Source organism: Nanorana parkeri, unplaced genomic scaffold (genome assembly GCF_000935625.1).
Source record: "Nanorana parkeri isolate BGI_ZX_2015 unplaced genomic scaffold, ASM93562v1 scaffold64, whole genome shotgun sequence".
NCBI lineage: Eukaryota > Metazoa > Chordata > Amphibia > Anura > Dicroglossidae > Nanorana > Nanorana parkeri.
Window position 1 is genome coordinate 2,670,871 of NW_017306332.1, and position 13,325 is coordinate 2,684,195.

The 13,325-nt window shown below is 39.5% G+C and overlaps 1 protein-coding gene across 1 annotated transcript in view; it reads left to right on the top strand.

Annotated features, from left to right (window-relative positions):
* The window catches only part of DNAH11 (dynein axonemal heavy chain 11), a 216,756-nt gene that overhangs the window by 97,026 nt on the left and 106,405 nt on the right, over nucleotides 1–13,325 (top strand). Inside the window, exons 38-43 of the mRNA XM_018576316.1 lie at nucleotides 1,255–1,449; nucleotides 4,776–4,853; nucleotides 6,510–6,660; nucleotides 9,573–9,581; nucleotides 9,920–10,047; nucleotides 11,693–11,841. Coding sequence (XP_018431818.1) covers nucleotides 1,255–1,449; nucleotides 4,776–4,853; nucleotides 6,510–6,660; nucleotides 9,573–9,581; nucleotides 9,920–10,047; nucleotides 11,693–11,841 — 710 coding nt within the window. The remainder of the gene's footprint in view (nucleotides 1–1,254; nucleotides 1,450–4,775; nucleotides 4,854–6,509; nucleotides 6,661–9,572; nucleotides 9,582–9,919; nucleotides 10,048–11,692; nucleotides 11,842–13,325) is intronic.

Sequence of the window (13,325 nt, forward strand, 5' to 3'; positions counted from 1 at the left end):
ATATATAATTATTTGAGTTTCACCTGTGTGTGTATATATATATATGTGTGTGTGTGTGTGTATATATATGTATTAGGGATGCACCAATACCGTTTTTTCGGTATCGAATACGAGTACCGAAATTTTTTTTCCGTACTGATACCAGAAGTCCCACTCTGATTAGCCAGGAAGCCGGGTGGCGTGTAAAGACTTGCCACCCAACTTCCCGATTAGCAAGGTAGCCGTCTCCATGCTCTCTCATTACTGGGTGACGAGGAAGCATGGATCTGGCTTTCTGTCCAATCACGAAGCCAGGGGGCGGGTAATGACTCGCCACCTGGCTTCCTGATTGGCCAGCTTCTCGACCAATCAAGAAGCCAGGCAGTGAGTGTGCACCAGGTGACTAGGGAGCATGAAGCTGGCTTTCTGACCAATTAGGAAGCCGGGGGGGGCGGGTAATGACTCGCCGTCCGACTTCCTGATTGGCCAGCTTCCCAACCAATCAGGAAGCTAGGTGGCGAGTCATTACACACTGCCCGGCTTCCTGATTGGCCGGGAAGTCGGCCGCAAGCTCCGGGACGTGGGAGCATTGAGCCGTCTTCCCGGCCAATTAGGAAGCAGGAGGGCAAGTAATTACCCATCCCCGGCTTCATCCTCCCTGCTGACGAGGGAGCATAGAGCCGGCTTCCCAGCCAATCAGGAAGCCGGGCAGCAGTCTGTCTACCCAAAAACTGATCTTTCAGTTATTGGTGGATGTGTCAAGTTGAAACACCCACAGCATTCTCATATATCTCAAGCACTCAGTTCCCAGCTCCACTCACCTCTTATTGATGTTCTTCTTACCCTCTGCCTGTTGGATCCCATCTTTTTTAATATGATAAAGAATACAGAAGGAGCTTTGATACACCTCTGTGTGTAGCATAGGGAGAGAAGGTCCAGGAAATTAGCAGAGCCGGGAACTAAGAAAAATATATTTTACTGCTGGATAATCTGAGAGATATAAGAAACAAATAGGTGAATATGGCTTTCATTCACTCGTAGCATAATTTGTACGCAAACTGTTCATTTGAAGCTTTTTGAACAGGAGACAAAATCGCACATTTTAATTTAATTACATTTAAAACAAATATTTCCTTTGGATAAATAGTCATACATTATATGTTGAAATGTTATGCTGGTTCCCTAAGTTACATAACTGAAAATGTTATACAGTCATATTTCATTTGCAAAGTGACTTAAAACATATTGTGTGCATTTCCCAATTTCTTCTTGTAGGTACTCATGCGAGCTTTACGAGACTTCAATTTACCTAAGATAGTAACAGATGATGTCCCAATTTTCATGGGCCTGATCAGTGACCTGTTTCCATCTCTGGATGTGCCGAGAAAGAGGGACCTTCAGTTTGAACAGATGGTTAAGGACTCTACGCTGGAGCTTCACCTGCAGCCTGAGGAGAGCTTTATTCTCAAAGTAAAAACAAAAATCAATCTATTTTTAATTACTTTCCATTAAAATAACTGCGCTCAAGCTGCAATAAACCTGAAGGTTAACTTTTATGGCTTATTTTGTCAAAATGATTAGATGCTGTGGTTGCTTTAAAGTCCTGCCCTTATTGTGAGATACTACGGGACAAAGAAAAGCTACTGCAACACCAAATAGGCCTATTGTGAAAGCATACTCTGACATTTCACTGGTTGGTTTAGTTTCAGAGCCATTGTTCTTATTTATTCGTGTTCGTGCTGAGTAGAAATATCTGGGCCATTTTTCTGTTTCTTTTTCTGGTTATTTCAAGGGGACAGTTCCTCCAGCATACAGTGACCATGAAACAAGTTGACATAATCCTTTAAGCAGATATGAGTATGCTTATAACATTGTATAGCTCACAATGTACAGAATTTGGCTTTTGTGTTTTCTTGCAAGGATGGAGGTTGCCACATGACCAAACAAGAGTCTTCAGAAAGTTTATTGAAGGCTAGGTCTGAGCACACTCAGAAGGAGAGGGGCCATATTGCTCATTTTTGTTTCATTGCCTAATCCAGAACAGTTTATTACTGTATTTATAGTGAAGTGGCTAATTAATGATTTCCAAGTCACCAGCAATATTTTGCACCCATTCTGTGGTAACCGGTTACATATATAGTGCCCATTACCTGGTGGACAGCCTACTGCTTGGTGTCCAGATACTTAGTACCTATTTTGTAGGGTCCACTGGTGCATAGCATAACCCCTTGTTTATGTTTTAGAGATCCATAAATATGTGGGAAAGTGTAAACTGCAAAAATAGGACCAAAGTTGCACAAAGAATGCAAATTATTGAAAAAATCAAGCTGAAGGAGTAAACTATGAGATTTGCTGTGTATTACTCAGTCTTTATGTTTAAAGGTCATTTGTTGTTCCCAGTACCCAATAGATGTACTGTGAGGACATGGAAAACCCTCACTGTCATGAAACCTACAGAGGGATTTTAGTTTCTTTTACTGGAATGGATTCTGCTGGGTTACTGTGCAGGGGGCCCAAGGATGATTGGAAAAATACTGTTATATTGCAAAACAACCAGAAAGAAGGCAGATGCCTACGGCCTTCTGTATGTATGTGGATATGTATATTTAAAGCCTATGACACACCAAACCCAGTTAGAAATGGTGACCAGTAACTGCACTCAGCAGAGGTCACATCGGCCAATTAGAACATAGCACTTTTATAAGGTGTAAATCCACTTTTGTTGAGAAAAAAAATGAATCCCCTCTGGCTGGTCAATGTACATTGCGAGAATTTTAAACAACTTTATTTCAGATCTCTAGATGTTTCTGTTCTGAATAAAAAGCTGTTTGTTACAGCATGTCCTTTCCAAACTGATCCCAGAATGGGAGGGGCTATGTTCATCATAATCAGTTGGTGACATTTCTATGTTCTAATAAGGTGGAAAGAGGAGGAAAGGGCAAAGGTGCAGTGTCTGTATCCCTTTAGAACTGATTAACCCTTAGGGAGTATTTCACCATTGTCACTAAGAATGAAATTCCTATTCCTAAAATTATTCTTGTATCTTAGTGTTGACGTCTGTTAAAATCAGTCAGCTAATCACAGAAGCAGGTAATGACATTTCTGGAGGTGTTCTGTACACCAACTGTGTACAGTATGTCTCCAGTTCGCCATATTGCATTGCATTTTTTTGACCAATTTTTTGAAAATTGCAGTGGCTGTACTTCTAGATGGAAACATAATTTTTAATAACATTAAATTATCAAATGGATTGTGCAGCAATTTTATTTTTACGATTTGTTTCTCATTTCATTTTTTTTTAAGGTGTAGTTTCCGCTCAAAATCCAATTGAGCACTCTAAATGTACTACCATAATGCAATCAGAATGAATAGGCAGCAATAAATATGTATCTTTTTATCAGCTAAGAGCTAAAAAAAACCTGTGCTGGTAGCTCTCAGTTGGACCATTTCTCTTACATAAAAGCAGAAGCCCAGGCATCCTGCTGCCCCACACCTCTCACTGAACACTGCTCTAATCAACATCACTCTCGTACTCTGAACAGAGCTGTTAATTGGAACAGTGTTTATCGAAAACATGTCAGAGAGCTTGGCTACTGCTTGTGTGTAAAAACAGCAGTCCGACTATCCTAGTGCTGCAAGTACGGGGGTTTCATTAGGGATGCACCAAAACCAGTTTTTCGGTATCGAGTACGAGTACCGATATTATTTTTTTTGGTACTCGCCGACACCGAATACTGCTACCAGAAGTCCGGTAAAGGAAGCCAGACAGCGCATAATGATTCGCCGCCCAGCTTCCTGATTAGCTGGGCAGCTGTCTCCATGCTTCGTCCTCACCAGGTGAGGAGAAAGCATGGAGCCGGCTTCCCGGCCAATCAGGAAGCCGGGGGGTGTGGGTAATGAATCGCGCCTGGCTTCCTGATACCGGCAGTTCCGATATCAGGATAGGCATTGGGACTATTTGGGCGAGTACTAGTATCAGTGCATCCCTACTGAATACCGTTGCCGGAAGTCCCATGATAGCTTCCAGCCAGGCGGCGTGTAATGTCTCGCCACATGGCTTCCTGATTAGCAGGAAAGCCGTCTCTATGCTTGCTCCACCCGGGTGACGAGGAAGCATGGAGCCAGCTTTCTGCCAATCAGAAAGCCAGGGGGCGGGTAATGACTCGCCGCCTGGCTTCTCGATTGGCCAGCTCCTCGACCAATCAGGAAGCCAGGCAGTGAGTCATTACACGGCGCTCGCCTTACAGGTACTCGCCCAAATACTCGGTATTGGCACCGATACTGATACTAGTATCGGTATCTGTGCATCCCTAATTTTTATTAAAAGAGAACTATGAGGTGAATGAAAATCACTCATCCTCATAGTTCGAGCCGATGTGTGACAATGAAACTCAGACGTCGGCTCAATAGATCGGGAAGTGAGCAAACACATACCGTCGCTCATTCACTTCTCGATCATCTCCCTGCAGAGAGCGGTGACGGTCAGTCACAGCTCCCCGCAGGGATTCCCCCCCCCCGCCCTCCCCGCTCTGATTCTCCAGCACTGACTGGAGGAACGAACGGGGGAGGGGGCGGGTACAGCTGGCTCTGCCTCTATATGGGCCAAGCCCGCTGTCAAAAACCCCATTAGTGGTACTAATGTGCATAGTAACTGTAAGAATAACATTATATGAAGCAATACAATTAACACTTTTAAAAACTATTTCCAGCTACTTGGGTACATTTATTAACTACACAGAAATAACAGGCTGTTTGTGGACCTGTTGTAATACATTTGTTTTTTTTCTTTGAGACAGATTGTCCAGCTAGAAGAGCTGCTCGCTGTTCGTCACTCAGTCTTTGTTGTCGGAAATGCAGGAACAGGGAAAAGTCAGGTAAGCTATGTGCATTGGAGGAGAATCTTACTTGATATAATTCACATGTGGACCTCTGCCAGAAGAACCAGGATAAGAGGAAGCATTGCCAAAGTAAAACATTGACCATGTGTGTTTTTCTTTTTAATGACCACATTTTGGACATTTTGTGGTTAAATCTAACCCAGAACTGAAGTGATTCTCTGTAGAATGGTGGGAGACGCATATTCCAAGCTGAAGGTGATGGATCGAGGTCTGTGTCATGCAGGCTGTTGTTTACTACAAGCCAGCCTCATTTAGACCCTACCTACTAATTCCACTCTCAGAATAAAGACCTACCCTTACTAACTGCAGAAGGAGCAATGGATGTGTATAATCTTTTCTAGCCCTGTACAGACTAAGAGCCCATTCACACCAACATCTGAAGGAAATCGCAAGTCATCAGAGGGTCCATTGAGTTGCAGTTTCAACCTCTGTTTCTTCTGTACTGTTGCATTTTGTTTTGTTTTTTCTTTCTCTTTGTTTGCCAATCTTTATTTTAATTACATGTTCTGAGTGGACAAACATCTATCGAAGTATCTAAGTACCTTAACTATTAACAAAAATGTATCTTATTTGTGTATCACTCGGCTGTAGATCCTCATATCATCTCGGAATTCATACTGACACTGTCCTTCCTTCTAGAGAACCAACTCTAAAGAGAGTTAACCCTATGTAAGCAGTGTGACTTGGAGCTTACACAATGCTGATGACTTCCTCCCTGCCCACAAGTATCAGTACTGTCACATGGGAGGAAGGGGAGTCAGTCACCTGTCCTGATACACTGGGTATTTCTCTTTGATCCCAGCAGCCTAACAAAGCAGTGAGGAGCAAATGGAAGGTGGATGTGAGGTACTAAGCTGGTCCTTTGCATTGCCAAAGCAGAGGTTTAACTAGTGAATCATGGGTAACGGTGACAGCACTATAGCTTGTACAAAAACAAGATGGCCATTGCCACTGCCAATTTTTTTGTCATGGCAGGTTCTCTTTTTATCAGCTTTGCTACTGCCATTGAGAATTAAATATAAGAAAATGAAATAGTAATACATAATGCAGCCATTTACGAAAATGAATGAACAACCACCTAAACAGCCGCCATTGTTTTACACAGGTTTCCCCTTTCCACGCATTTCAGAAATATCTGTCACAATATAAGCTCTATTTTTCAGGCGTCAGGATGTAAGTAGTTAAACAGTTGCCATTTTGACGGTTGTTAAAAATAAATGTTAATAAAATTGCATAGATTTTCCGCGCAAGCGAACAATTACAATTTATATCTTAAGCTATTTTAATTTCAGATAAATTGACCCTGAAAAAAAGTGTTAAAAAAAACTAACCTGCAATTTGTGACTTCATTCGAGATCTGGCTTTGTGACAGTTATTTGTATAATTTCTTTTCTTGCACATATACAATACTTCTGCACTTATTCTCTTTCATCACAACTAATTACACTACAGTCAGTATACTTAATTGCTTCCATTCTACTCTCAACGTCTTGGTAATTACCGATCCTTTATATTAGGAAACTAATCGGAAATGAATGCAATGCACAGGGAAAATATCACACCGCACCGAACTATATGTATAAAAATGTATTTGTGTGTACTGAGAAAATAGGCTTTGAATTCTTTTTACAGGTGTTGAAAACTCTTAACCGGACCTATATAAACCGAAAACAGAAGCCATTATGGAATGATTTGAACCCCAAAGCTGTGACCACTGATGAACTCTTTGGCTTTATTCACCCTAGTACAAGAGAGTGGAAAGATGGTACTTATATGTCGTACTGTGTCCAGCAATAGGAGTCGGTTTTGTACATAACACATCTAATTGGCTCATAGATGGGCCAATTTTTCAGTATTTGATAGAATGATTCATTATAGCCATGACACTAAAATCATTGTAAGAGATCAATAAGACTGGAGATGCTGCGATTGTTTTGTGCAGCCCTAAATCTGTTGTAATTGCTGCCACAGTAATTCCAATGGTACAAAAAAGGCTAGTTCACACCATTTTGTTCAGTTCTAAAGCTTTTAGAAAAAGTACAGCATGGTGCATTTTTTCTGGTGTAAATGCATAAAAATACATGTAAACACATGCAAACACATGCATCGGAAATGCATCAAAAACATGCTTGACCGCCTTTGCAGAAACGCATCCAGATCTGATCTGGAGATGGTGTGAACGAGCCCTCAAACAGTTATCACTTGAACAAGTATCCCATTGGAATATTTCCACTGTATTGCTGTTCTGGTGACAATTTAAAAATTAGGGTATTTCTCACTTTCGTTAACAGTGACAATGGTTTTCAGGACACACAGAGAAGGTGAAAGTCCCTTCCAGGGCACAGCCAGCAATCAAAACCTGACAGGTGGCCCTAACCCCTTACCACTCTATCCAAAACAATGTTTTGGCTTTAAATACATTTTAAACATTCATGAGCAGAAGAGAAGATTTTAGCAGCTTGTTGGAAAATACATTTAATATAATTTTTATTGGTCAAATTAAGTTTTTTTGTTTTTTTTAAATAGCGCAGTTGTCATGTGAATTTACTAAATGGTAGTAAAATCTGCCCATATACGTTCACCCTTAAAGGAGAACTTTGAGGTGAGTGAAAATCACTCGGCCTCATAGTTGAAGCCGACTTGTGACGATGAAACTGTCACACGTAGGCTCTATAGATCGGGAAGTGAGCGAACTCATGCCGCCGCTTGCTCACTTCTCGATCATCTCCCTGCAGAGAGCGATGACTGTCACTCACCGCTCCCCGCAAGGTTTCCCCCCGCTCTGATCCTCCAGCACTGACTATATTGTGTCGTTTTCTTCTTATAATCTACATAAAGGTATGTTCAGGCAGACATCAGAAAGGGGCACTTGGTGAGTGTTTCTAGCCTCATCAAGCTTTACAGATCCCCAAAAACTTAGGGGGTTAATCACAATGGTGTCGAAGACAGCTGAGTGAATAACCCAGCCGAAGTGAAATGAGCCGAACTCTGTTTGGCTATTCACTTCTGGCTTGTATGGCTAATTTCAGCCGTACATAGTCTAAAATCAGATGTACATAAACTGCCTTCGGTCAGCCAAACATGTTTGGCTGAGCCAAAGTGTAGTAGGACTTTGACTCAGATCAGCCAATCCAACATCTGGGCCAAAGCTCCAGCACCTCACTGGCTGTTGTTCGCCACTATTCTCATAGGGGCCGAACAGTAGTGAGTGAATAGCCGGATGCTGCCGAGTAGCATTCGGCTCGGCTATTCTGCTCGGTACCTCCGAGGTACCAAGCAGAATAGAAAAGAAGTGTAAAAAATTGGAAAATAAGGTTGCAAAATGATTTTAAAAATGATAAATAATCAGAAAAAAAAATATTTTAAAGAAAATAAAAATTAAAAAACAATTGGGTGGAACTAGCAGTGACACCTAACTCCACCCAACTGTTTCCTATTGGCCCACACCTGCCAGAGTCTTCTAGCAGGTCCAATAAATAACAAGTGTGCGGAGTTGGCCGTGACATCACTGCCGGCTCCACCCAGTTGTTGTTGTTTAATGACAGATCAACGTCACCAGGTCATTTAGCTGCGGCTGGATCCTTCGGCTCTTTAGTGAATAACCACCTTAAGCATCCCTTTCTGACTTCCCTGGTCTAGGTTTCATCTTGAATTGCTTTGAATGTTGGAAAGCCTTTCAGACCCCACCTGGCCATTCATATGCATTGTTTCTAGCACCTGTCTGTACATACCCTAATAGACAATTCATCAAGGGATTCAGACACCATATTTTGGCTCTTTAGAGTAAACTTGTGCTCTGTCTATACAGGACAAAGCAATTGGTTCACTTTAACTTATCCCTACCCAGCAGCACATATTTACCTTTCTTTTGCTCCCCCTCTGCTCCATTCAGCCACCAGGATCACAGAAGCCCCATGTAAGCTACAAGTTGCTGGAATAAAAGTTTACACAGGGCTTTTGATTCCCCATGTAACAGCGCTGATTGGGACATTGCTGTCTCTCCATACTTGGAAGTATGAGGTTTTTCCTTCTGATGAACAGAGAGACAGAAGAGCGAAGAAAAAGTAAGCATATAGTGGGGGATTTAGGCAAACCTGTTACCTTGTCCTAATGGGCAAAGTACAGGTTTTCTTTAAAGGCCACAATTCATGTAGAACTGTGAATTCTGTTTAGCATAACATCAACATGGTCCTTATGTTATATAAAAAGTCAGTATGTGATTCAACCAGCAATGCAGTACTGAAGTACTAGTTTTGAGAAGACTTGACTTTCTGCAGCCAACTCAAAGAGAAAGAACAGATTGTGAACTTCCCGCTGGGCACATCCTTTTTTTTTTAAAGTGTCAATTTCTAATCAAACATATTTATACAAATACGCATATATGGCCATGTCTTTTACAGATTTGGCCAACTAGATGGCTTGACTTGATTATTACATGTAGGGCAGCCAGCTCTAGGATGGAAATATTTCCAGATATATTGCAGACACAATCCACAGTCTCTATGGCTGGTTTAGCACAGTCTGAAAAAATACAGGGTGGTTAGATGCATGTAATCTTTTAGAGTCATTTGATTCCTAAAAAAAATTAATTTACAATTTTTTGAACATAATATGTAAGTGGTGCCTAGGGACCAGGTAATCACCTAAACAATGTTAGTACCATTAAAATCCACCTACAATGATCTGATATTAGAGACTATCAGGGTTATTCACAAAAGGGTGAAGAGTTTGGAGAAGGCAGGAGAAGTGAACAATCTAGGACAACATAGCTGAACTGGAAAAATTCTCTAATTCAGCTCACTTTCCAGTTCAGCTATGTTGTCCTAGATTGTTCACTTCTCCTGCCTTCTCCAAACCCTTCACCCTTTTGTGGAAAACCCTATATATTTTAAGTATGTATTTTCAGTTTTTGAGGTGCATAAGTACACATACATACAGTAGGTACATTTCTGAATGTCTAGGTATGTCTGTTAGAGAGAACAATCATGTTTACTACAAATACATTTTCCTTTCAGCTTAATGATTTATTTTTCCATTTCCAGGTCTTTTTTCAAGTCTGATGAGAGAACAGGCTAACATAGCTCACGATGGACCTAAATGGATTGTGCTGGATGGTGACATTGACCCAATGTGGATTGAATCGCTGAACACAGTCATGGATGACAATAAGGTAGATAAAATATGTAAAGATAACTGATACTGTAAACATAATTGTATCTGGAGTAGGAGTATTACAAAGCTCTAACTGACTGTCAGTAGGAAAATTATTATTGCGCTATACTATTCTGTCATAAAAATATAATCCTATTTGTGGGGCTGATATGCTGCATCTGTGTAACTCAGGGACATTTTTTAGAGGGTCTTTATTATTAGTTAATTAAAATTTTGATACAAAATACATGGATGCACATAGGAAACTATATATGCTTTACTCTATTAAACAATATTATTATTATTATTATTATTATTACATAGTATTTATATAGCGCCAACAGTTTGTGCAGCGCTTTACAATATAAGGAAGACATTACAGTTACAATACAATTCAAGACAAGATGGTAAGGAGGGCCCTGCATATCCAGGGGCAGTCTGTAAATAAGCCCAGGTAAACATATAAATGTAGCAGCTTTGCAGAAATATGGATGTTTTATTTAGCATTTTATAAATATCCAAAAGTAATTCTGAGTAAAGTAACTTCCTAGTTATCAGGAATAGCTCTTTGCCATTGTCTATCTATACACAACGTCCTGTATGCGCTGTGACTACAGGTGTATTTTACTGGCAGCATACATATTTTATTAGGGTGATGGTGAAATTGCTGGTACACACCTTAAGCAGAACATCCCTATGACTGAGCAAAACAACCCCCATAAACGCAGGTTGCATGTCCTACTCAAAGCACCCCTGTGGCAACAAGTATTGTCATAACCCCATGTACAAAGCAACAGTGTTTTGTAACATATATTTTTCAATGTCTTTCTACATCAGGAAAGGCAACCACAGAATATTACTCATTGTCAATCTTTATTGCACGCAGCATCCTATATAATACCACTTTCGCTCTAAATGTGTCATGGCATCCCAGCACTTACATACATAGTTACATAGTATTTGAGGTTGAATAAAGACATTAGTCCATCAAGTCCAACCTATTAGGATCTCATTCTAAGATGTTTTATTATCATTTCTTTTTATTTACATTTTGAAAAAGGTCTTACAGATATGTAAACTTGTTCATAGTGAAAAGGCACACCTCTTCTGCTGCATGCATTGTTATCAAGGATTAACAATATTGCTATGCTTGGATAGGTTTGTGGTAAATTCTCAACTTCATTAGCTGAACTTTAGTAAGCTAAACTTATCATTACAGAATAATTTTAGGAATAAACAGATAAACGGACAAAGATCAGTCTCCAATCTTCTCACATGTATTACATGTGTAATTGTTTATTTTATTATACAGTTTTTGTAGCCAGATGCTTCATGCTCATTTTGAATATTACATTTTTTAAGTTAATAATTTTCATGAGCATTGGTTGTTTAGATCCCGAATAGTTTGTAATTACAGCAGTGGTGAGTCCGAGTCTTGGATGTTTAGTTTGTCTGCTAATAAAAGGCGTATCACACGATTTGGCCCATGTGTTTCCTCCTTATCCATTTGATGGGCCTCCAATGCAGAAAGCAGTTAAGATAGTTAATGTATATTCCTCCCCATTTCTGCTCTGCTTTACGCTATTGGATTTATCATAAAGTGGTGCATGAAGGAATGGATGTTTACAACATATTTGTGAGTTGATTATTTAATTCATTTTAAGGTCCTGACACTCGCAAGCAATGAGAGAATCCCTCTGACTCCAACCATGCGTCTTGTTTTTGAGATCCATCATTTAAGGACTGCCACACCAGCTACTGTTTCTAGAGCTGGAATTCTCTATGTCAACCCCCAGGATCTTGGATGGAACCCGTAAGTGTTGGTACTCAGAAACTGTACCATTATATTTATAAAATTAATGATATTTATTAAAATAAAAATGAATAAATAGTAAAGATAGAGTGGTGTGTTATTTCTCAAGTAGGTGTTCTTCCTCTAACATTCCACAGGGCTTCAAGTGGAAATGTTAGACAATCATAACAAATTAAGGTTACCTATTGGAATAGAGGTAATGTTCTTGGCCCTAGAATTTAGCAAGTGTTCTGGCGGTTAAATGCAGGTTGTGATTGATTTTGTATTTGCATCTGATAAAGTCTACTGAGTGAACTCCTTTTTAGGAATAGCAGAACACATGGAAATTATGCAACAGCCAGCCTTCAAATCACACATAAGACAGATAAATAATATATACATAAATACCACAGTTGTGCTCAGTTAGAGTGAGCAACTGAACCAAACGTTCATCAGTTCAACATCCAAAAACATCCTTAATAATTACATAATTACTGATTGAACTTACAAAAAAAAGGAAATAAACATTATTTCTAAGTTCTATCAGTAATTATGTAATTATTAAGGATGTTTTTGGATGTTGAACTGATGAACGTTTGGTTCAGTTGCTCACTCTAACTGAGCACAACTGTGGTATTTATGTATATATTATTTATCTGTCTTAAGTGTGATTTGAAGGCTGGCTGTTGCATATTTCCATGTGTTCTGCTATTCCTAAAAAGGAGTTCTGTCATTTAAAATATGTATTTTAATAAATGTTAGTTATCATTCTTACAGAAGAAAGATCTTTTTTTAATCTGAATGTCTAGATTTGCTGATTTGAAGACATGCTTATCAATCATTTACTTTTAGCACTATTTAATATCACTGGTATTACTGATATTAGCCTTATCAGCATCCTGCATTAGTATTCACCATCCTGTGTATAAAACTCTGATATATTTCATTTTGTTGACTTAATTTGTTTCTCTGCCATAGGTCCGTTTAAAGGTGATTCTGTAAACTTAGAATTCTCTAGCTGCTTAAGGACAGTTTTTAGAAACCTTTCAATCACCAGTTCATGAAAGGAACCAATAGTTGAAGCTGCCTCTATTTGTAAATTATATCTAAAAGTGGAAAGAATAAGCTGTGTATTTTTATGTATTGTTTTTACCACTTGTTTTACTTTATAAAGATAAAAATACCAAAAATGTAAAAATCTGTTTCCCTTACTTTCTGTTTTAAAAACAATTACATACAAATAAAAACGTCAGGGGAGAAAACCCCCAAAATGACCCCTTTTTAGAAAGTTGACACCCCAAGGTCATTCAATGTTTTACCACTATTTGTTTGAAATTAGGAAATATGCTGGTATTGAAGCTAAACATGGAGCGTGGACTAAATACTGCACATGATTAAATGTACAGTTCATGAGATGAGGGGGTTAATGTGCAGATGTGCAGGGTAAGGGAAGTGAAGTAAATATACAGGTCAGAAAAGAAGAGGGGGAGGCGGAAAGGTTGAAA